The sequence below is a fragment of the Eschrichtius robustus genome, chromosome 20 (genome assembly GCF_028021215.1).
Source record: "Eschrichtius robustus isolate mEscRob2 chromosome 20, mEscRob2.pri, whole genome shotgun sequence".
In the NCBI taxonomy this organism is placed as follows: Eukaryota; Metazoa; Chordata; class Mammalia; order Artiodactyla; family Eschrichtiidae; genus Eschrichtius; species Eschrichtius robustus.
Window position 1 is genome coordinate 11,155,819 of NC_090843.1, and position 21,190 is coordinate 11,177,008.

At 45.3% G+C, this 21,190-nt stretch overlaps 1 protein-coding gene across 6 annotated transcripts in view; it reads left to right on the forward strand.

Annotated features, from left to right (window-relative positions):
* The window catches only part of RNF213 (ring finger protein 213), a 120,284-nt gene extending 99,865 nt beyond the window's left edge, over positions 1 to 20,419 (forward strand). For all 6 annotated transcript variants that reach the window (XM_068529486.1, XM_068529489.1, XM_068529490.1 and 3 more), the window contains 19 exons: positions 143 to 265; positions 1,062 to 1,172; positions 1,818 to 2,057; positions 2,386 to 2,467; positions 3,297 to 3,331; positions 4,674 to 4,768; positions 6,598 to 6,757; positions 8,631 to 8,799; positions 10,067 to 10,158; positions 10,931 to 11,182; positions 12,408 to 12,540; positions 12,913 to 12,996; positions 13,406 to 13,586; positions 13,857 to 14,058; positions 15,185 to 15,262; positions 16,210 to 16,404; positions 16,840 to 16,929; positions 17,023 to 17,201; positions 18,445 to 20,419. In XM_068529486.1, the coding sequence (XP_068385587.1) occupies positions 143 to 265; positions 1,062 to 1,172; positions 1,818 to 2,057; positions 2,386 to 2,467; positions 3,297 to 3,331; positions 4,674 to 4,768; positions 6,598 to 6,757; positions 8,631 to 8,799; positions 10,067 to 10,158; positions 10,931 to 11,182; positions 12,408 to 12,540; positions 12,913 to 12,996; positions 13,406 to 13,586; positions 13,857 to 14,058; positions 15,185 to 15,262; positions 16,210 to 16,404; positions 16,840 to 16,929; positions 17,023 to 17,201; positions 18,445 to 18,598 (2,655 nt within the window). In that variant the 3' untranslated portion in view covers positions 18,599 to 20,419. The remainder of the gene's footprint in view (positions 1 to 142; positions 266 to 1,061; positions 1,173 to 1,817; positions 2,058 to 2,385; positions 2,468 to 3,296; positions 3,332 to 4,673; positions 4,769 to 6,597; positions 6,758 to 8,630; positions 8,800 to 10,066; positions 10,159 to 10,930; positions 11,183 to 12,407; positions 12,541 to 12,912; positions 12,997 to 13,405; positions 13,587 to 13,856; positions 14,059 to 15,184; positions 15,263 to 16,209; positions 16,405 to 16,839; positions 16,930 to 17,022; positions 17,202 to 18,444) is intronic.
* Positions 20,420 to 21,190: the final 771 nt, after the last annotated feature.

The following is a 21,190-nucleotide window of genomic DNA, read 5'->3' on the forward strand; positions in this document are numbered from 1 at the left end:
CGGTCTGGACCCGGAAACCGGGTTCAGCTGCCTTTAAACCTCTAACGATTGCCTGGTTCCTTTACCTATCAAGAAGGTTCTTTCCTAAGCATTCCTCACGCTGTCCCCACCATGATTAACCCCTGTGTTCCTGGGGTTGCAGAAGGACCATACAGGCCAGATGGATCAGTATCTGGTGCATGGAGACAGCTACAAGGCTCTCCGCGACGCAGTGGGCAAAGCCATTCTGGAGTGCAAGCCCCTGGCCATTGAGACTGCTCTGGAGGTATGTCGGACTGGGGGACTGCTCTGTGTACACAGTGGCCCCTCAGAGCCTAAATCTTGTCTTGTTGATGTCAAATGATGCAGCGAAAGAGGCCCCACAGGGTGACATGCTGCATCAGAAGTCTTACGCTCACGGCCTCACGGGCTCGCCTAGCAAACAGGGGAGCGGCAGTGGTTGATTTGGGCTGGTGGGTTTGCACGAGGCCACCGGCAGCTCCTTTCTGATTCATTTATGTCCATTACTTTCTTTGAGACCCTGCTAAAAAGTCACTTCCTCCAAGATTCCTCTGCTCTGATACGTGATGGCACAGGAAGCAAAACCTATATCTGTGTAGCCTCATAATTCCCATAGAGGCGTATGCATGTGTTTATTTTAGTAGATACAGGGCTTTTAGAATCTAATCTGTAAATTGTTCTGGTCGTGTTTCCTTTTTGAGTCCTTGTTTACCCTGGCATTTTGCTGGGAAAAGAGGAAATAAATATCTCTGCTCAGGAAAAGTTTCTAGGACCAGTGAAGTAGTCAGAAAGAGAACAGATGGTGATCTCTGTTACTTCTGTTGTAAGCTATCTGATAAATACGCATTGAGTTTAATATTAGGATGTTTATGAACAGTTGTTTTTCCAGAACATGGTCCTTGAGGTGCAGGGTCCCAGGCGCCCAGGGTCTTGGGAAAGGCTCCCTCAACCTTTCCAAGGCTTAAGGGCTGATCTCATTCAATATTCATATACGAATCACATGGGATTCTGGCCCTGAGCTTGATTTTTAAAAGTCTCACTTGATGTCCTTGCTTTTTCAGGCCTGCAGGAGCTCCACAACTCAGCAGGCTGCCCACCTAATGTTAGCACTTTTTAGAGAGGTCACGACTTTGTACAGATCCCACAGTGCAAACCTCCATCCTAAGCCACAGGTAAGTATCAGCCTTCAGGGCTGTGTTCATAGTCTCATAATTTGGAGGGACTTTTTGAATAGAGGTTAAAGTCACAAACACCAGTGATATCCCAAATTTTTAAAATTCTAGGATTGGGGTTTCCAGCCTTCTTATGTGGAGCAACTACTTTCTGTTTCATCCAAAGCTTTTAGAGTAACAGTTAAAACACAGTCAAGAACATAAGATAATGTTTTCCAAAATTATGAAGACTAGTGCTTGGGTATGTGGTTTCTGTGTTTGTAGAGGAGAATTCTCTTCTCCAGATAATTTCCCTTCAAACGGCAACCATTTAGCCATCCTAACCTTGATTTTTTTTTTTTTTAAAAAAAAAATCAAAGTTATTTTAATGCAAATAACTTTATCTATCTATTTATTTATTTATTTTTGGCTGCTCCACACGTCTTGCGGGGATCTTAGTTCCCCAATCAGGGATTGAACCCGCGCCGTCAGCAGTGAAAGCACGAAGTTCTAACCACTGGACCACCAGGGAATTCCCCTTAACCTTGATATTTGATAGGTATTTGCTATCAAAAGTGTATGAGTGACATAAGAGCAAACCTTTGGTTTTCTCTCACTATTCACATGATATTCTGCTTTGTTGTATTTTAATTTCTTTCCTGTCAGCAATGTGAGGCTATGGAGAAATTCATTGTGGAAAGAAAGACCTTGTCTCCTGATATCAGACGTTTTGCAATGTCCCTTGTGAACAATGAACTACCCCTGCTGAGGACGGGTCCTGGGGACAACAGCCTTGAAAGGACAGTAATAGAAATGGCTGTTCATGTTGCAACCATCCTTCTCTGTGGACAAAGCAAAGTCTTGGAACCCCTGAAGAATTTGGCCTTCTCCCCAGGTCTCATGGCGGTAAGATTGGGATATGATTGCATCCGCGTTCACAGGAAAATCTTTAGAGACCCAGCCGGTACCTCAGAAACTGTTGAACCTGTTTATCTTCTAGATTCTCCATCTGCCTCTGTCTCACTTGACCCTTTAGTCCACAATGATGGTGAAAAACTTGCCTTGCCCTTTGTTATCTCACAAGGAGCTGTTCTGTGTTCTTCATAGAGAGCTTTTTAGGTCAAGAAGAAAGAAAATCAAGGTCACGTTCTTACTCGAGGCCTCTTGCTGATCAGTGACAGCCCATCGATATGCTCACTTAGCTAAAGCCAGCCCTGTTCTTTTGACTTTTCAGAATGCCTTTCTTCCAACGATGCCTGAAGACTTGCTTGCTCAAGCTAGGGAGTGGATAGGTCTGGAAGGAGTCCACTGGTACAGTAAGTGTTGGCCTGAGGGTGGAATCCCACTCCTGAGCTTTGAAGAGCATCCTGAAACCACATGAGACATTGTTATAGAATTGGGGTCCACGGGTTTGTCCCCGAAGGTCCTAATGTGCCTGCCTCCTTCTGCCGTGGTTGCCTTTGCAGAACATGAACAGCCTGCAGGAACTGGTACCCTTCTGACTGTAGATGAGCCAGATTATTTTTTTCTTAGTCACAGGGAAAGGGTCCTTTAGGGTGCACTTCTGTTCCCTGGAATATGCCCTTTGGGGAGAAGGGGGTGCTGGGAACCACATGAGAGGCTCAGTCAAGGGCCAGCTCACAATACAACCACGTTTTAGACCCAAAGATAGTTCTTTTAGAAATATAGAACTGAAGGAGAAAATAATATAACCCATGACTTTATGTAAATTTTGCCGTTGCCTTGAGTAGATAATCTTTTAAAACTAGTTTTAAAAGTTGTTATAAAACCTGCTCATAGCAAAAAGAAAAAAATCAAAGAGAGTGAATAGGAGGGTATAAAATACTATCCACCCTGCCTCCAAAAGTAACGCCTGGTATGAACCTGTAATCTAGTTTCTCTTTGCTTTGTGAAATTAAACACAGACATTATTTTTCAGTGATACCAGGTGAGCTCCTGGTATGTATCAAATATCTAATGAGTTCTAATATCTAGCAAAGTTCAAGATTTCTGGTAATGTGCTTGGGACATCAAGTCCACATCAGCATTTGGTTAGACCAGAGAGGAGGGAGTTAGCTTTCCCTTTTAACCGTGGGTCATTAGGTGAAACCTCACCAGCCAACATGTGTCTTGTTCTTTTAACAGCATGTCCCAATGGTCACGCGTGCTCTGTAGGCGAGGTGAGTCTTGGTATTCAGGGTAGGGTTTGGGGGGTTCAAAATGTGTGTTCCTCCAGGTCTGAGGAGGGGAGCTGTGGAGGAGGAGGTTGGATAATGAGGGTCTGGACCTTTCGGGGGAACACAGACTCATTTTGCCGGCTATTCTAGGTATTATGACTAAACATCCAAATGGTACTAAGGTTTTCCAGCCAGGGTTTCTCATTCTCAGCCCTGTGGACATAATGCCTTATTGTGGGGCTGGCCTGGGCATTGTTGGAGGTTTAGAAGCATTCCTGGCTTCAACTCACCAGATGGCAGTAGTATCCCATCTCACACAGTGTGACAAACAAAACTGCCACCATACATTGCCAAATGTCCCTTGAAAGACAAAACTGCAGGACAGGAACCACTGCTGGCCGTCCTTCCTGGCCACTGCAGCACAAGGTCAGTGACACAGGTCTTTATGTGACAACAAAGTGTTGACTAGACCGTAGGCTGGATTACTATCCCAGGGGGGAGATAGGGTCTAGATGCCAAAGGATAGGAAAACGAGACACATAGCTTGTAAGCCCGTTGGGGGAAGATCTGTGTATTGTTCATCTCTGAATCCCAAAGCATCTAGCCAGAACCCTTCATAGTGTCATCCATACTTGCTCAGAACAGGCTATTGAATTGAAACAGACAAATGTTATTTAATAAATAAATAAGCGACCTGGAGGATAAACCTGATACATGCATTTTACTTTATCTTTCTGAGCTTCTCACTTCCTTGTCCGTGAAACAGGATTAAAATAGATCCTTCCTAAAACTGCTCCTGAAACTCTGTGGTCTGGGAATCTGAGACTGGTTTGGTTTGTGATAGACTGTTATTCAGCGTATATAGTAGCACACAGTCTGAGTTTGAAAAATGAGCCTTTGGAAGTAGTGAGTCATATGGTTACATTCTTTAAAAATAAAAAAGTCCAAATGGCGTTAGGGAAATCAGTTTGGAAGCTACTATAGTATTCCTGGCGTTAGATAGTAAAGCAGTAAGGCCAGTGTGATAGGTGGGGGAATGAATGGAAAACAGTGATGAATATGAGAAAGGAAGATTGAGTTTTATATATTTGTCTATAGAGTGACTATTTAGGAATAAAACTTAAATTGTCTCTATTTTTAAAAAGTCTAAATTTGCCCACATACAACATAGTTGGCATGGAGTGCCTGCCCTGTCTCCCAGGGCTCCTGTAGCCCCACCTGACACACACATAAGCTAAAGGAAGCAATCGTAGTGGCGTCTGCTACCTCCTGTGGTAAGTATGTGCTCATTTGCACAATGGCATTTGTCCAAACTGAGCTGGGGTCACATTTGTGTTTATCCTAGTGTGGCTTGCCGATGGAACAGAGCTTTTGTATTGACTGTGGTGCTGCAGTTGGAGGGATTGATCACAAACCAAAGGATGGATTTCATGTTATCGAGTATGTAAGATGCTATCTCCTTTCTAAGTAGTCAAACCATGGGCTTTGGGGCTGTTTCTATTCCAGCTGATAAATCAGTACTAAATGTAGTATCAATTACTATTGTACATTTGGACCTGGGTCTTGTTGATATCAACGCCAAGGTCCCTGTGGTCATTCAGTATTGAGGCATTTGATCTGTCATTGGCTAACTGGGCTCTTAATGCAAAGCAGACCATGCGTTAATAATTATTAATACTTGTTAATTCAGATGTCTTCCGTTTGAATCTTGGGCACAACCCCTGTAGAAATTGCTTGACGTAAACAGGTGACCAAATTCAGAGGCACATTTAAGTCTGTCACTTATAAACTCTCTTAGCTTACTCTTTCTTTTTCAGAAAAATAGAGGAGACATAGTCAATCTTATCAAATACTTCAGAATCCAGCTAAAAATCTGATCTCATAATCCCACACTTGCTCATGAGATGAGTATGGTTACACATGCTCCCTTAATAGGAGGTGGGACCTCTCTACGTTCATCATATATTCTAGCTCATTTAGTGCTGTCACAGTTGAAAATATGCTAATCTGTTGTCTCCATAAATTATCAGAATGTCCTAGAATCTCCAGTAGCTTTGCAACTGAATGTACCCATCACACTATACCTCCCATCTGGGTGTGATGCCAAATCCTTTGCCAGACCTTGGATCCCAGTTTTTGATTTGGGAAAAGGAGAACAGTGTGTACATATTCCCATGGTAATGTCAGCTATTCCAAACTCTGACTGTCCTTGGCCTGCCTTCTCCCCCCACCCCCCACAATGATTCAGTGGAAGAAGCAGGTCCAGACCTCCATCCTGACACATGGCCCCAGGACTAGCACAAACAGCCAGTTTTTTATGCTTTCAAATTTTTTTTTTTTTTTTTGGCTGTGTTGGGTCTTCGCTGCTGCACGCGGGCTTTCTCTAATTGTGGCGAGCGGGGGCTACTCTTCGTTGCCGTGTGCGGGCTTCTCATTGCGTTGGCTTCTCTGGTTGTGGAGCACAAGCTCTAGGCGCGTGGGCTTCAGTAGTTGTGATGCGCGGGCTCAGTATTTGTGGCGCACAGGCTTAGTTGCTCCGCGGCATGTGGGATCTTCCCGGACCAGGGCTTGAACCCCTGTACCCTGCACTGGCAGGCGGATTCTTAACCACTGCACCACCAGGGAAGTCCTTCAAAATTATTATTATTTTTTAATTGAAGTATAGTTGATGTACGATATTATATAAGTTATAGGTGTACAATCTAGTGAGTCACAATTTTAAAGGTTATACTTCATTTATAGTTATTATAAAATATTGGCTATCTTCTCTGTATTGTGCAATATATCCTTGTAGCTTATTTTATACATAATAGTTTGTACCTCTTGACCCCCTACCGTTACACTGCCCCTCCTCCCTTCCCTCTCCCCACTGGCAACCACTAGTTTCACAAACAGCCACTTTACACTGTTGTGGGCTTTTAGTCAGCCGGAAAGGTCAGTCTATAAAGAAGAAGACTCTTAGGACAGTGGTCTAGGACTTCCCTGGTGTTCCAGTGGTTAAGATGCCACGTTTCCACTGCAGGGGGCATGGGTTCAATCCCTGGTCAGGGAAGTTCCACATGCCGCATGGTGTGGCCGCCCCCTCCCCGAAAAAAAACGTCTTCTAATATAGGAAAGTAGTCTAGGCTTCGTAGAATATGTAATTTAACATTGTTTTCTTCAAAACTCTGAACCTGGTCTCCAGGTCCTAAGAATGGGAACTGTGCCCCCAGAGCTGAGAAGAAACGGTGATCTTCAGCCTTCACCCTGTCTTCTCTTGTCCTTTCCAGAAACAAGATGGACAGAACTCAGACTGGCCATGTGCTGGGAAACCCACCACTGAGAGGCGAGGCCATGGTATCTGACCGAGAGCTGTCCCCAGTGGTCTTCCTTCTTATCCGGCTACTCACTCATTTGGCTATGCTTTGGGGAGCCGCCCAAAGTCCCCAGGTAGAGCATTGTACTGCCGAACCATGTGTTTAGTTTCAACAGTAATTTTTTTCACAGTGAATCCTTTTGTCTAAAAAGTCCTAGCCAGTTCTTGGGAAGGCCCTACAGGGTCCTGCTTGGTTTCATTGTGACTAAACCCTTCCCTGCTCCAGAGTTCTCTGATTTTGCCCCTTGAAACACAAGACTACTTCCTAGGTTTGAATGCTGTGAGGTTTGTGTGTTGTGCCCTTACTGACATCAGAGGCAGAAACTATTTAGGGAGTATGGGGAAGATCTGAGTGGCAGAGTGCTTGGGTAAGGGAAAAGAGATTAATGAATTTGTCCACTCCTTCCTTTCAGAGAGTATGAATGTACTGCTTCTCTGATAACTAAGTATCCTTAGTTAGGATACTTAGTAGAAATAAGTAACTATTTTCTTACTCCTCTTTGAAGGTCCAATTTGTGGTTCTAGGTGTTCTCATGGATTAGAATATTATTGGCAATAGTAACACACAAGGAATGCTTTACAATATAAAACAAATCTTATTAGCTTACATTTATTAGTGCATGTAGGTCCAGATGAAACATGTTGAAGCCTGACATGAATTCTTTTTTTTTTTTTTCCATAGGAGGCATAAGGTTTATTCTAAAAGTAACTCGTTGAAAGTTTAAAAAAGGAAATAATTGTAAAAGATAACCAGCAGGGTGGTATCATTATGACCTCAAGTTAACTGTATATGATACCAATTCTTTACTTTGACAACTAGATGGATATCGAACATTAGAATTAAAACACTTAATACGAAAATATTTTTTATTTATTTATTTTTAAAATTTTATTTATTTATTTATTTATTTTTGGCTGTGTTGGGTCTTCGTTGCTGCGCAAGGGCTTTCTCTAGTTGTGGCGAGCGGGGACTACTCTTCGTTGCGGTGCACTGGCTTCTCATTTGGCAGTGGCTTCTCTTGTTCCGGAGCACGGGCTCTAGGCACGTGGGCTTCAGTAGTTGTGGTGCGTGGGCTCACTAGTTGTGGCTCACGGGCTCTAGAGTGCAGGCTCGGTAGTTGTGGTGCACGGGCTTAGTTGCTCCGCGGCATATGGGACCTTCCCAGGCCAGGGCTCGAACCTGTGTCCCCTGTATTGGCAGGCAGATTCTTACCCACTCTGCCACCAGGGAAGCCCTGAAAATATTTTAAAAGGTTTAATTAAAATCAAAATTGAAATAAAAAATTTAGCATTATTTAAACTATTTTGGTCTGAATTTTTAATTGTCATTCTTATAATTTGTACTTTGACTTTTAAATTTTAATAAATCATTTTAAATGTTTAATAAATCATTTAAAATAGTTGAAAAAAATAAAAAGTTCTAGCCACCTGTTGTGGATTTCAAATATGTCATTGTTACCTAATGCAAAACATAATATAAAATTCACATATCCTAATTTTTCTCACTGTGGTCTATGGTGGTAAGGGGGAACTACTTGTCAGATTATGTAAAATCAATTTTTAATGAACAGCTCTATGTCTCCGGTCCACACCTGGGAATGGAGAGGCTAAAATAACCGTGATTTTACCTGTCTTTGCTGCAGCTCTGGGGAAGAAAGAGAGCAGGCTGCATTTCCTCTAAGTTAATTAACCGTGATAGCAAAAAGTTCAGGCTTTGAAAATTCTTTATTTCACACTGAGGATATAGAAGGCACTTGTTTTCAGACTGTGGTCATCTCTGCTCCTGAGCCTTCTCTCGCCACCGCTGTTTGAATCACACTGACATCCCTCCTAGAGACTGTCCTCTGGCTCGGGGCTGGTTCTTCACCCCGTCCTGACCTCTCCTGAACTTGCCATCTCCTCCACAAACAAGATCTTGCTTGACATTTTGTCCCCTTGCCCCAACAGGCTTTGATGAACATCATTAAGCCTCCGGTGAGGGATCCAAAAGGGTTTCTGCTGCAGCATATCCAGAGAGACCTGGAGCAGTTAATGAAGACGCTGGGGAGGAGCGCAGACGAGACCGCCAGCGTGGTGCATCTTGTCCTCAGCCACCTCCTCGGAGAGCAGGGCCACAGTGAGGAGCCGGGCATGGGGCCGAGGGGCGTGGGGCACAGCCAGCAGAGGAAGCAGTGCCCTCGTCCTGACCCCAGAGGGAGAGGAAGGGGAAGCGGGAAGACATGCACCTTCCAGAGAGTGGGGGAGGGGAGGACCTGCCGGGCCTTTCCATTGATCCCCTGCTGGGTGTGCTCAGAGTGTTAAATGCCAGTGTATTTGGGAGGCTTTAGTTTCAAAAGTCAGCCTTGGTTGTAGTTTACCCACTGTATGGGGAACGTATTGTTGTCGTCCAAAACAGGTGATGTGTGTTAAAGAAACATCACCATCAGAGAGGCTGATGTTTGATAAGTGCTTGGAACTTGGTCTCTTTGTACATCTGTCCTGTTTTAGGGCGGCAGCATCTGCTTTTCCTAAAAAATACTGCAGTTGTGGGCTGACTTAATACATGTACGTGTCCATAATTTGTTAACGTGAAAAAGCAGGCTATCTATTATGTTCGCTGAGCGAATTTTTCTATTTTAAAATTTAAAATCCACACAGAAAGAAAAGGTCTGTAAGACAAGTTAGTAAGAGGGTTATCTCTGAGTGGTGGAATTAAGAACAGTTTTGTTTTCTTTTTGCTTATCTGCAAAAATCTTTTAAAATTACCACTGTAATGACAATGTTATTTAAAATAATAACAATAGCAGTAAAAAGTTCTGCTACTTCACAAGAAAATCCATTCCCACTTCAGGAGCTTTTTTGCCAGAAACCAACATCAGTATATATTTTCCATTTAGCAAAACTTTATTTTATTTGAAGCCTCTCATTCTAGTGCAATTTCAGACTAGGTAAGCTCACCCAGTATCATACTGACAAAGTGACCAAATTCTAGAAGCATGCCAACAGTTTCCACAGCACTCTGCCTCACGCGGGCATCCACAGGGTCCCACCTCCGTCCTCAAGCCCAGGTGGCAGCAGCTGAGGCAGCTGGTGCTACCACTGGCCACCATTATTTTGCCCCTGGGCTTCTGATTTAAAGTACTGTCCTTTCAGTAATTTTGTTCAGAATGGTTTTAAGATGATAATTATGTGGGTGAGAGTTTTTAGAGTTCTAAGTTTCTTCATGAAGATCATGAGGTTGGTGGTAGCAGCAGGAACCATTTTTAAATGCTCAGGTTAATTTAGGAGGATATACCCGCCCCCGCCCCCGCCTCCAAAAGGAGCATTATTTCAATTTAACATTTATTTAGTGTTTATGCAGACTGCTTTTGTTTCTCGGGTAACAGACACATTTTTCTTTGTAGGGTCTTTAAATTTTGGCGCAGAATTGTCAACCAGAGAAGAGAGGAACAACTGGGAAAAGCTTGTTGAGACTATTATTCTGCCTGAACTAAAGGTAAGTGATGCATAGCTACAGGGCTACTTTGGGAAAGTGTGGGAGGGTGTTTCCTGGGCCTCTACTGAGTGCTCGGTCTGTTGTCCCTTCTGGAGGTGTCCCTTATTGAAGCCCTAGGCTAAGCCACAGATTTAGGTGTTCTCTATGCGGTCACCCCACCCTCCTGTTGCCCCCCCCCCCAACCCCATCCTGTCCCCTCCCAAGGCTGGTCAGTGTGTCAGGTTGAGGAATTACTGGGAGTTCAGAAAGTGCAGGCACTAGTTTTCTCTCCGTTACTTTTTACAGCAGAATGTGAGAGCAAGAGGCAGAGAAATAAACCCTGTCAGATAAGAATGTTACTGAGAGTAACTAGGCCCATCAGGAAATAGAAGTCATCAAGTAAAATAATGGTAATAAAATAAAGGTCTCTGAGGAATTCCGTGGCGGTCCAGTGGTTAAGACCTTGCCTTCCACTGCAGGGGGCACAGGTTTGATCCCTGGTCGGGGAACTAAGATCCCACATGCTGTGTGGCAAGATCAATAAATAAATGAATGAATGAATGAATGAATGAATTAAATATAGGTCTCTGAGACTTATTCTGTTTGGGGAGACAAAAACCTACAAATAAGGATCACATAAATTATAATAAAAGATGGCAAACATGAATATTTGATTACGGGCTAAAACGAGGAGGGCGGGTCCCTGAATCTGCCCACTGGTAACGTCGCTAGGTGTCCAGCCTGTCTGCAGTAGCATCTCATTTCCAGATCCCGTGTCGCTTTCCTTACCTAGCATCTAGATAAAACCCTCCTGGCGGTGAACACTCGGATCAGCCAAGATGAGCGCATCAGCTCCAACCCTGTGGCCAAAATCGTGTACGGTGATCCGGTGGCCTTCCTGCCCCACCTGCCCCAGAATAGCGTGGTTCACTGCTCTAAGATGTGGAGCTGCAGGAAAAGGATCACCATTGAGTACCTCCAGCACATTGTGGAGCAGAAGAATGGCAAAGAAACAGTGCCCATCCTTTGGAAGTTCCTACAGAAGGTGAGGCCGCCTCGCCGTGAATGCTGCCTACATGTCCCCTGGAGACCTGAAGGCCCCACTCTCATTTAGTCTGATTAGTCCTGAGGATGGGACAGCCATCAGACTACTTTGATTTTTGAATAGAATGTCTCTGGCAGAAGACTCAGGGATAGAGCAGAGATCTCTAAACACATCAATCTGTATGAGTTGTTTGAAACATAAAGTCACAGGTGAAATATGTACACGAGTTGGAATTAGCAGGTATCTGTAAAGAACTTGAGGGCCAGGAGGGTCTCTCCCAATCACTCAGCAAGAAGGAATACAATGAAAATGCTTCCTTTGTCTGTTCATCTTCACCCCTGCCCCCAGTGCCTGGAGCAGTTAGTCACCAATGAGTGTCTGTTGAATAAAAAATCTCGAGTTGAGGATGCACAGCCGAAATCAAACAAACAAAGAATCTTCCCTGTTCCTGAACCATTCGGAGTGAGGGTGGTGGTGGGATTGTGGGGAGGAGAGCAGTAAAGTGTGTGTCATATCTTTTAGAACCAGAGTTGCACACAGTTCCTAACTTGAATCCATTTGAACTTTTATTCTCTACAATAGATTTTCCAATCATTTCCCTCCATGGACCAATGTATGCAGTCTAGGAAGAAGTAAGATGACTCAGAAATTTCTGTGGGTCAGATAATGAAAATGAGTTCCCGGTGGGAAGGCCATTGTGTTAATACTGTGATCTGTCACTGATGTGCACAGGTCCGTTAAACTGAAGAAGCTGAGGTCCTAGGTCTTCAGAACGACACCGGAATAGCGCCAAGCGTCATTGCCTAAAAGCTTGGTCTTCTTGCTCTCAGCAGCTCCTCTCCACACCTAGCCCATCTCATGGGCTCAAGAGGCTGCTTTCTTTCATCAGCTTCTGGCAAACACATCTGACGTGTCGGCCCTACGGGTTTGCTCCCCAACCTCTAGAGGGTAGAAGAACACTGGCCAACACGTCGTAAGCAGTCACTGGGCACTTGCTGCCGTACTGGTGTGGCCTGTTCCCCATTCTCAAGTATCATTATGTGTCATCATGTAAAATGGCATGTTGACCGGATTGAACTACAAATACATGTCCTGAGCCAGCCTTGAAGTCTGTTTCCCCAGTACATTAAAAAGTGTTCCTGATTGACATGTATACACTGATGTGTATAAAATTGATGACTGATGAAAAAAAAAAAAGTGTTCCTGGTGGTCTTCCCTTCTCTAGGAAGCAGAACTGAGACTGGTGAAATTCTTGCCTGAGATTCTGGCCCTGCAAAGGAATCTAGTGAAACGATTCCAGAATGTGTCAGAAGTTGAATACAAATCCATCAGAAGTTTCATTAGCAGTCACAATTCAGGTAGGTCTCTGCTCTTGTAGGGGATCAGGACGAACCATGTTGTGGTTCAAAAGGATCAGTCCAACTCGGAGTCTCCAGTTCGGGGCTAATGTGAGCTCTGTACCCTAAGCTTGTAGCATAAAGCAGTAGGTGCTGCGAATCCCTGGGACACATTAGAGACTAACTGTAACAGACTGTCTGCTGTCTGCTGTCACAGACAAGCACCTCCCTCTCTGGTTCCTCAAACTCAGCTTTAGCTTAAACAGCATTTAGAACGTGTTGGTGATGGCATGAAGGTAGGGGTCAAAGAGCAAGTAACTCTGTTAGTTTGACCAACAGAGTTAGACAGGGTAGGCGTTATCTCGGAGTTCTAACAAGTGTTTTGTTTGACAGATGGGCTGAAGCAGTTATCCTGCAACAGAATCAGTATCTTTCTGTCGACATGGAACAAGCTGAGGCGATCGCTGGAGACCAATGGTAAGTGTCAAATCCCCTTTAACACTAAACATTACAGGAGCACCTCTCTGAAGGCCCTTTCTCTCCAGCCTAACTCTTCTTGTTCCGCGTCTGCACAGTGCCATGCCGTGTGCATCTAATGCTGGATCTGAGGACTCTTGGTGGGGTGTCTGAGATGAGTGCATAACATATCAGGAAGAGCAAACCCTCAGTCCTCTTGAGTCTATAAATACGGTATCAAAAAGGAGTTGAGAACATTTGAAACTTATCAGCACAGAAAATAGAGATGGGAAGCAAAAGCACCCCTGGTTCCCAGCTCTGTTCTGTTGAGGTGGCTTCTGCGTTGCCCCCGCTCCCACCGTGGTGGGCTCCCAGTCCTGATGCTGTGAAAGAAACAGCAGGGAGGTGACTGCCCCTCTGTCGTTTAAAGGTGAGATCAAGCTGCCTAAAGACTACTGCAGCTGCAACCTCGATCTGGACACTGACTTTGAAGTCATCCTGCCGCGCCGCCAGGGCCTGGGCCTGTGCTCCACCGCCTTAGTCAGCTACTTGATTAACTTGCACAACGAAATTGTCTACGCAGTAGACAAGTTCTCCAAGGAAGACAACAGGTGAGTGTGCAGGCCCACAGCAGGGGACGCCCTTTCAGCCCAGGAAGTCGTTTCTGAGGCGGCACAAGCAGGGAAGCAGGGTCCCCAGGCCTGGGGACAGCAAGCCAGGCTTCAGGTCTTTCTCGAACAGATACCCTTCGGCCACGCTCACAAGTGTCACAGATTTGCATGTCCCTTCACCTGCACAGCCCGTGGCAACATCAGACAGGAGCTGACTCCATATCACCAGGCCATGACTGGAGTGCTGAGCTCTATCTATCTGTCCCCCAGCTACTCCATCGATGCCTCCGAGGTTGCCGACCTGCACGTCGTCAGCTACGAAGTGGAGCGGGACTTGATTCCGCTAATTCTCTCCAACTGCCAGTACCACGTGGAGCAGGGCGGGGAGACCTTGCAGGAGTTTGACCTGGAGAAGATCCAGCGCCAGATCATCAGCCGCTTCCTGCAGGGCAAGCCCAGGCTAACCCTCAAGGCAAGGCTGGCCTGCTGTATTTATGTGGTCGGCGTGTCTGTTTTGCAAAAGTTGCCCTGAGTATGGCTTTGATCACAGTGGTTTCAAAGTGAGGAGGGACCAATGGACCCTTCTTCCACACCCCCAGTGTCCATGACCACCCCTGCCATCGGGGCTGACGGCTCTCCGGAGCTGTCTATGCATCTGAATCCACACTTCATTACCCCAAGGGTGTCTGCAGGTCTCAGTGGACTCATTGTCCGGATTTCTATGCCATAATTAACGGCACCACCAAAACCTCATTGTTGTCCCCCTTTTCCTTTAGTCTGCACACACAGTCTGTCATCGGGCGCCCCCGTTTTACCACCATAGCCATCAGGCACCCCCGTTTCACCACCAGAGCCCACTGCTCTAGTTCAAAGCATCTGTCCTTAAGTTCCACTGCTACGGTAGCTCCCAACTGGTCCCTGCCTTCAGGCTCTTTAGCCCACATTTCTTACATCCAGATCTGCATCCCACCACCCCGTTGGATAACCTTGATGCGCATGTGGCACAAAAGGCCCTGTGGCCTTGCCCTGACCCTGTCTCCAGCCACTTCCCCACGTTGAACCCCATAACCTCACATACTGGATCACTCTCCCTCCCCTGAATGCACCCTGCACTTCCCCATCTGTTCTTTCCCTGGCCTGTACTTGCTCCTTCCAGGTCCAGTCAAGGGTATGGTACTTCAGTATATTTATGCTCCTTCCCTGCCCGCAGTTAGACTGTGAACTGTTTGAGCTCAAGGCTGCTTTTAATTCACTCTGCTCTCCCTGTTAGCAGAGTGCCCCCTCGTTCAGTCTGTGCTCAGTGTCCCACTGGGAGGTCCGCATGACCTACTTCCCCGGGCGGTCTGCAGGCCACAGTATTCTATGTGACGGTATCTGCTTGGCCACAAAGGCCAGGCTGGGTTCCTCATGTCACTGTTTCCATAGATTACGGGTTAAACACGGACATCACATGGCAACAAGGAGCTGCCTGCTTTGCCTGGTGATGCACTGAATAGCATGGGACTACATTTGAGTTCCTGCTCAGGCATATGTTGTCATTTGATGGAAACCTCCACAGTGGATTCCATTTCCAAAGACTTTTTTCTTTCTCACTTTAGGGAATACCCACTCTGGTATACAGACGTGACTGGAACTATGAACGTCTCTTCATGGACATCAAGAACAAAATGCCACAGGTGATGATGATCAATCTTATTTGCATGTGCCTCTGTCTTATCAGAGTGTTTCCATCCATGTTAGGACTCTTCCACCCTCACTCCGGGCATTTGCCATGAGCACCAAAGAGTTTCAGGGCCTCCCTACGTTCAGAGCCCGGTGCTTTTTCCAGAGGGCAAACAGGACAGCAGATCAGCAGAAGTTTTCTTGTTGAGTATAAACAGATTGAAATCTTGTGCTTGTAGTTTTTTAGCAATGATGTCATGACTGTGTATGCTGATGCAAAAGGTCCACAGAACTTATTTATTCCTGCTTTTCTGGTTTATGTGTGTTGTGTGTGTGTGTGGGGGGGGTGTCTGTGTGACGTATATGTGTGTGGTTTGTATGTATGTGTATGTCCATATGCGTATCTTCACAAAGTTAGTTTGAGGATTCAGTGAGTTCATCTCTCTTTCTGTAACATACCTAAATACTGCTGACACTTAACAAGCACCAAGTGTTAACTACTGCTGATTTGGTTTTTTTTTTTTTTTTTTTTTTTGGCTGCTTTGGGTCTTTGTTGCTGCGCGCGGGCTTACTGTAGTTGCGGTGAGCAGGGGCTACTCTTCATTGCGGTGCGTGGGCTTCTCATTGCGGTGGCTTCTCTTGTTGTGGAGCACGTAGGCTTCAGTAGTTTCAGCACACGGGCTCAGTAGTTGCGGCACACAGCCTCAGTAGTTGTGGTGCATGGGCTTAGTTGCTCCACGGCATGCGGGATCTTCCCAGACCAGGGATTGAACCCGTGTCCCCTGCATTGGCAGGTGGATTCTTAACCACTGCGCCACCAGGGAAGTCCTACTGCTGTTTAAGTTAGAGAGTCTGTCCCATTTTGTGGCCTTAGCAGTGAAGAAGGTAAGCACTCTTATCAAGTAGCAGTGCACAGGAAGCCCCCCCAACCATGAACTCTATCCTGCTTTTGACTTCCTAGAGCCCCCTCCCCAGCGTGGCCATCAGTGCCATCAGAGGACAACTGCAGTCCTACAGCGATGCCTGTGACGCTCTGTCTGCCATAGAAGTCACGTTGGGGTTTCTGAGCACAGCTGGGGGCGATCCAAACATGCACTTAAATGTGTATATCCAAGACATGCTGCGGATGGGTGATCAGGCCTCACAGGTTTCAGAGGTGGGTCTCATGTCAGCCTCTCTCCAAAGGAAATCAGCATTGTCCCCCTCCATCGTCTCCCCACTTCCTACTGGGATACCACCACCCAGGGAGTACTGGTCTAAGCAGCCCCTGAAAAGGAGGGGAGGCAAGAACACCCCCTCCCCCAGCCAGTCCACAGTGTAATCAGAACACACTGATGGGAAAGGCGGAGATGTGCTCGGAACTTAAGAATCTAGGCTCAGTGCCACAAATATGCAGAGGCGTGCCTGCAAACTGCATGCCGCTGGTGGACCCCGAGATGTTGCAGCGGGGAGAGGGCTTTCAGAGACGTTCTGGAGATGAGGCAGGGAATTAGTGGACGAAGCAGAGGTGCCTCCATAGTGAGGGAGGTGGAATCAGTGCAGGGCCAAGTGAAAACAGCACCTCCTATTCAGGAGTTCTGTTCTCTTTCAGGCCTTAAACAGATGCCAGTTAAAACACACCATCTCCCTCTGGCAGTTCCTCTCTGCCCACAAGTCTGAACATCTGCTTCGACTGAGAAAAGTGAGTCTGGCCTCTTCCTGTCCACCTGGACCAAGGGAGCCGCACGCTCCCTTCCCAGGCTTCCGTGTGTCATGTGTTGTTATTTCATTCCAGGAGCCATTTGGGGAAATCAGTCCAAGGTACAAAGTTGATCTCAGCCCTGAAAATGTTAAGCTGCTCAACACCTTCCTGAATCAGATTGGCCTGGATGCCTTCCTCCTGGAACTTCACGAAATGATGATCTTGAAGCTGAAGAACCCCAAGACCGCGGAGAATTTCAACCCTGAGTGGAGGTACAGGCTTGTAAGCCTGCTGAGCGAGGCACACACACAACATTCTGCCACGTCTCCCGAGATCTTCCACAGACATGAAAATCATTCTTATGTTACTGCAGAAATTGGTTTCCTGCTGATTTACCGTTACCAATTGCAAAAAAGTCATATATTCTCATTATAACAAGTGGACTTCCTACGTCAGAGAGATGTGCATTTTAAATTTGATAGAAAAAGCTACGCCAATGTATAGTGTATAAGAATACCCAACATTGGATATTATTCGTCTTTTATATTTTTACCAATCTAATGGCCCAAAAATGGTATCTCATTTTTGCTTGTATTTTCCTATTTACTGGTGAAGCTGAAAATATTTATCAGCCATTTGTATATCTTCCTCCAAATTGCCTCTTGATATCTTATGATTATTTTTCTTTTGGGCTGTTTGTCTTTTTCTTAATCTTTTATCTGTTACGTTACAAATGCTCTATCTTTAATTTTATAAAGCCAAATCTGACAGAATTTTCCTACAAGGACTCTATAGGAAAAATATACCTGTAAGAGTCTTATCCCAAGGTTATAAAATATTCTCCCATGTTTTTTCCTGTGCTTTTATAGTTTTATATATTACATTTGTTTTGTTAACCAATTATTTTTATGTGTGGCCTGAGGTAGGGATTTAGCTTTACTGTTTTTCTAAATAGATAGTCAAACTCCAGTTTTCCTCACCGACACACTTCGTAATTGCTATTTTCCTCCATTATGTATATGGCATATGCCTATTTACATTTGTATTCTTTGAAAGTATTCAAGAAGTCTTTACTATCCTGGACTTTTAGTGTAGGGAAAGAAGATCCCTTTTCTAGAGAATTTACGATCTTTGTTAATACAAATCATGAACTGGATACAAATCATGAACAAATCAACAAATCATGGACATGAATATAAGCTTGTTTTGAATGGCGAGGCTTTTTTTGTAAAGCAGATGTATTACTAGAGTGCTTAGAACCATCTGACGGGGCCCCTATCAAGGGGAGCTCCATCCCATAGGGTATGTGCACTGCAGTGTGAGGAGCAGCAGGGATGTACTAGAACCTTGAACCCAGGATTCTAGTGCCAGGTCAGTAACTCAGCAGCTGGTTGACTCGTTATTTCTGGCCTTCATGAGCACTTTGGTTCTCTGACGACCTGAAAAAGTGACCAGTGATGGTCTCCTTATGTCACATGACTGTTTAACGCTGTCTCTTGTTCCTTGGTTTTTCAGCCTGAGAGACACGCTGGTGAGTTACATGGAGACTAAAGAGAGTGAAATTCTTCCCGAAATGGAATCTCAGTTCCCAGAAGAGATACTGCTGTCCAGTTGTGTCTCTGTGTGGAAAATGGCTGCTGAACTGAAACGGAATCGACAAACAAGATAGAATCATTTTCTATCTCTGCAAGAGACTTGGGCAGAGAAGGCTCTTGCCTCCTCACTGGTGGGATGGGTTCCTTTGTGGGCTATCGCCTTTGTGCGTGCTTAGAAGGAAAGCTATTGGCACAGTACTAAATTTGAGACCAAGATGTGCTGTCCGGCTGACAACTCTTTGAGAGCCAGGCTGTTTCAGGAACATGTGTATATTCTGAAACTATCTTCTCATATTCTGAATACCATTCATTAGGAGGTGAGAATTGAAGATTATATGAAACTAGAACAAACCACCATCCTCTGCATTCCAGGAGAGACCAAAAAATAGCTTCTCAGCTTCACATATAGGAATCTTTGCCTCAGATGTCCTAGCTTCTTACCATGCACTTACCCAGCCCACGAGGCCCTTCTTCCTCAGACCACTATGTAGTGACAGGGAGGGAAAATGGGGTTATTAATTTGTCTTCTTTTCTAGTTTATTCTGCACTCACAAACGAGAATCTGGCTTTCTTCTTTCTTCCATTCCTTTAAATTCAGAGAATTGTACAAATATTTCTAGGTTTCCAAGAAGATATGAAAAAGCGCCAGACTCTTTTTTGTCTTGTCACGAATACAAGTCAGGGCATTATGTGAGTGCCGTGAGGCCAAACTAGCCAGCCCTCACCCAAGCCTGCAAATGAGTCACTGCCAAATTTCAAGGGTCAGAGCCCACAGGCTTTCATTGTGAAGAGTGCTGGGCCAAGAGTCAAGGACACTTTTCAGTGTCTTAGTTTGATTTCCTTCCAGTTCTAGTATTCTAGTAAATTCTAAATGAAAGTTTATCAGTGTAAATTTGGATCAAAGGCATGGTTCTGGCATTTCTTGGGGAAGCTTTTGCCTCTCTATCATTCTGCCAAATAAACATGAACTCTTAGTGTAGTCTTGATTTCCCCAAGTGTATGACTATCTGGTCCTTTCTTTGGGTCTCAGCCAAGGCATAATAACACTCAGAGAGAATATGAAACCAGTCACATTTCTGAAAAAGGAAATAAAGAATAGTCAACACACCCTGATCTTGTGCTGCTTTTCTCACTGTGTTGTGCCCTTTTTTCAAAATCTACTTGATGCTTCTGACCTCTCTGGACTAATTCCTATTCCTAGGTAGCTCAGCACCTGTTAGCCCTGGGATGACAGTTGTTTACAAGTCAGAGGTAAATGTCTTTTCATACATATTCTGAATGAGATGATGACTCAATCAACTTGAAATTGGGCCCATGGAATGGGGAGAGCTACAAAAATAGAAAATGCTCGCCAAGGACACCATGGGCCCTTCAGCACCACTGGAGGGAGCGGTAGAAGAATCCATGCTCCATTTCCATTATTTTGGTTTCTCTTCACCATGTTTGATAAAGGAGGGGAGCACAGGAATCCAGGATTTGATACAGTATCCACTTGCATGTAGTAACCTATGATTGTTGAATCATTCCATGCAAAGGCACTCTGCCACAATATCAGCTGGATTGTGCGTTTAATGGATGTGAGAGTGGGGGAGTTGCTTGTTCATCCCTTCAGTTTGCACTCGGAACTCCTTTGATACCTCAGAGTTGGGATGGAGCTGGCCAGCCTGTGAAGACCTCCTTTGGTGGGTGGGAGGGAGAATTTTTTTCCCCACTTTTATGAAGGTTTTTTTTTTTTTTTTTTTTTGATGAAGATACATTGTTTTGTATGCTATGCTTTCAAAGTGTTAACTGTCATTATCTAGCATTATCTTGTTGTTTGTACAGAAAAACACTGGCCTAGCACAGGCCGATGTAAACTTTGTTATACTTGTCATAGCTGTTTTAATAAACTTGAGTTTTGCTGCTAAAGAATCCTCTCTGGGGAAGAGGCTTTGGGGAATGGTTTCATGTGTTCATGGAGATGTCCTTGCAGGGGTGTCCATACAGTGGAAGGTTCTTTTTTTTTTTTTTTTTTTAATTTATTTATTTTTGGCTGCGTTGGGTCTTCGTTGCTGTGCGTGGGCTTTCTCTAGTTGTGGCGAGCAGGGGCTACTCTTCATTGCCGTGCACAGGCTTCTCATTGCGATGGCTTCTCTTGTTGCGGAGCCTGGGCTCTAGGCACATGGGCTTCAGTGGCTGTGGCATGTGGGCTCAGTAGCTGTGGCTCACAGGCTCCAGAGCACAGGCTCAGTAGTTGTGGCACATGGGCTTAGTTGCTCCGCGGCATGTGGGATCTTCCCGGACCAGCGATCGAACCCGTGTCCCCTGCGTTGGCAGGCGGATTCTTAACCACTGCGCCACCAGGGAAGTCCCAAAGTGGAAGGTTCTTGACAGAAAACATACACTCTGGTTTAGAATGTGACAGGGTAAACTTTTCCTGTGGACAAAATGACAGGAGAGCTGAGGTGGAGTTTCACACTGCTCCCCGGTCGCCAGGCTCAGGGGCTAAAGCTTAATCCTAGAGGGCTGCCCTCCCACTCCCTGCCTAACAGGACTTTCCTGGAGGATAGCAGAGCTCCAGCCAATGATGAGTAACAGCTGACTCTGTCAGGGGGCTGGGCTGTGGGATGGGCAAACAGCACCTCAGGAAAAGGAAATAGACACGAGAGAGAAACAGTAAACTTCCA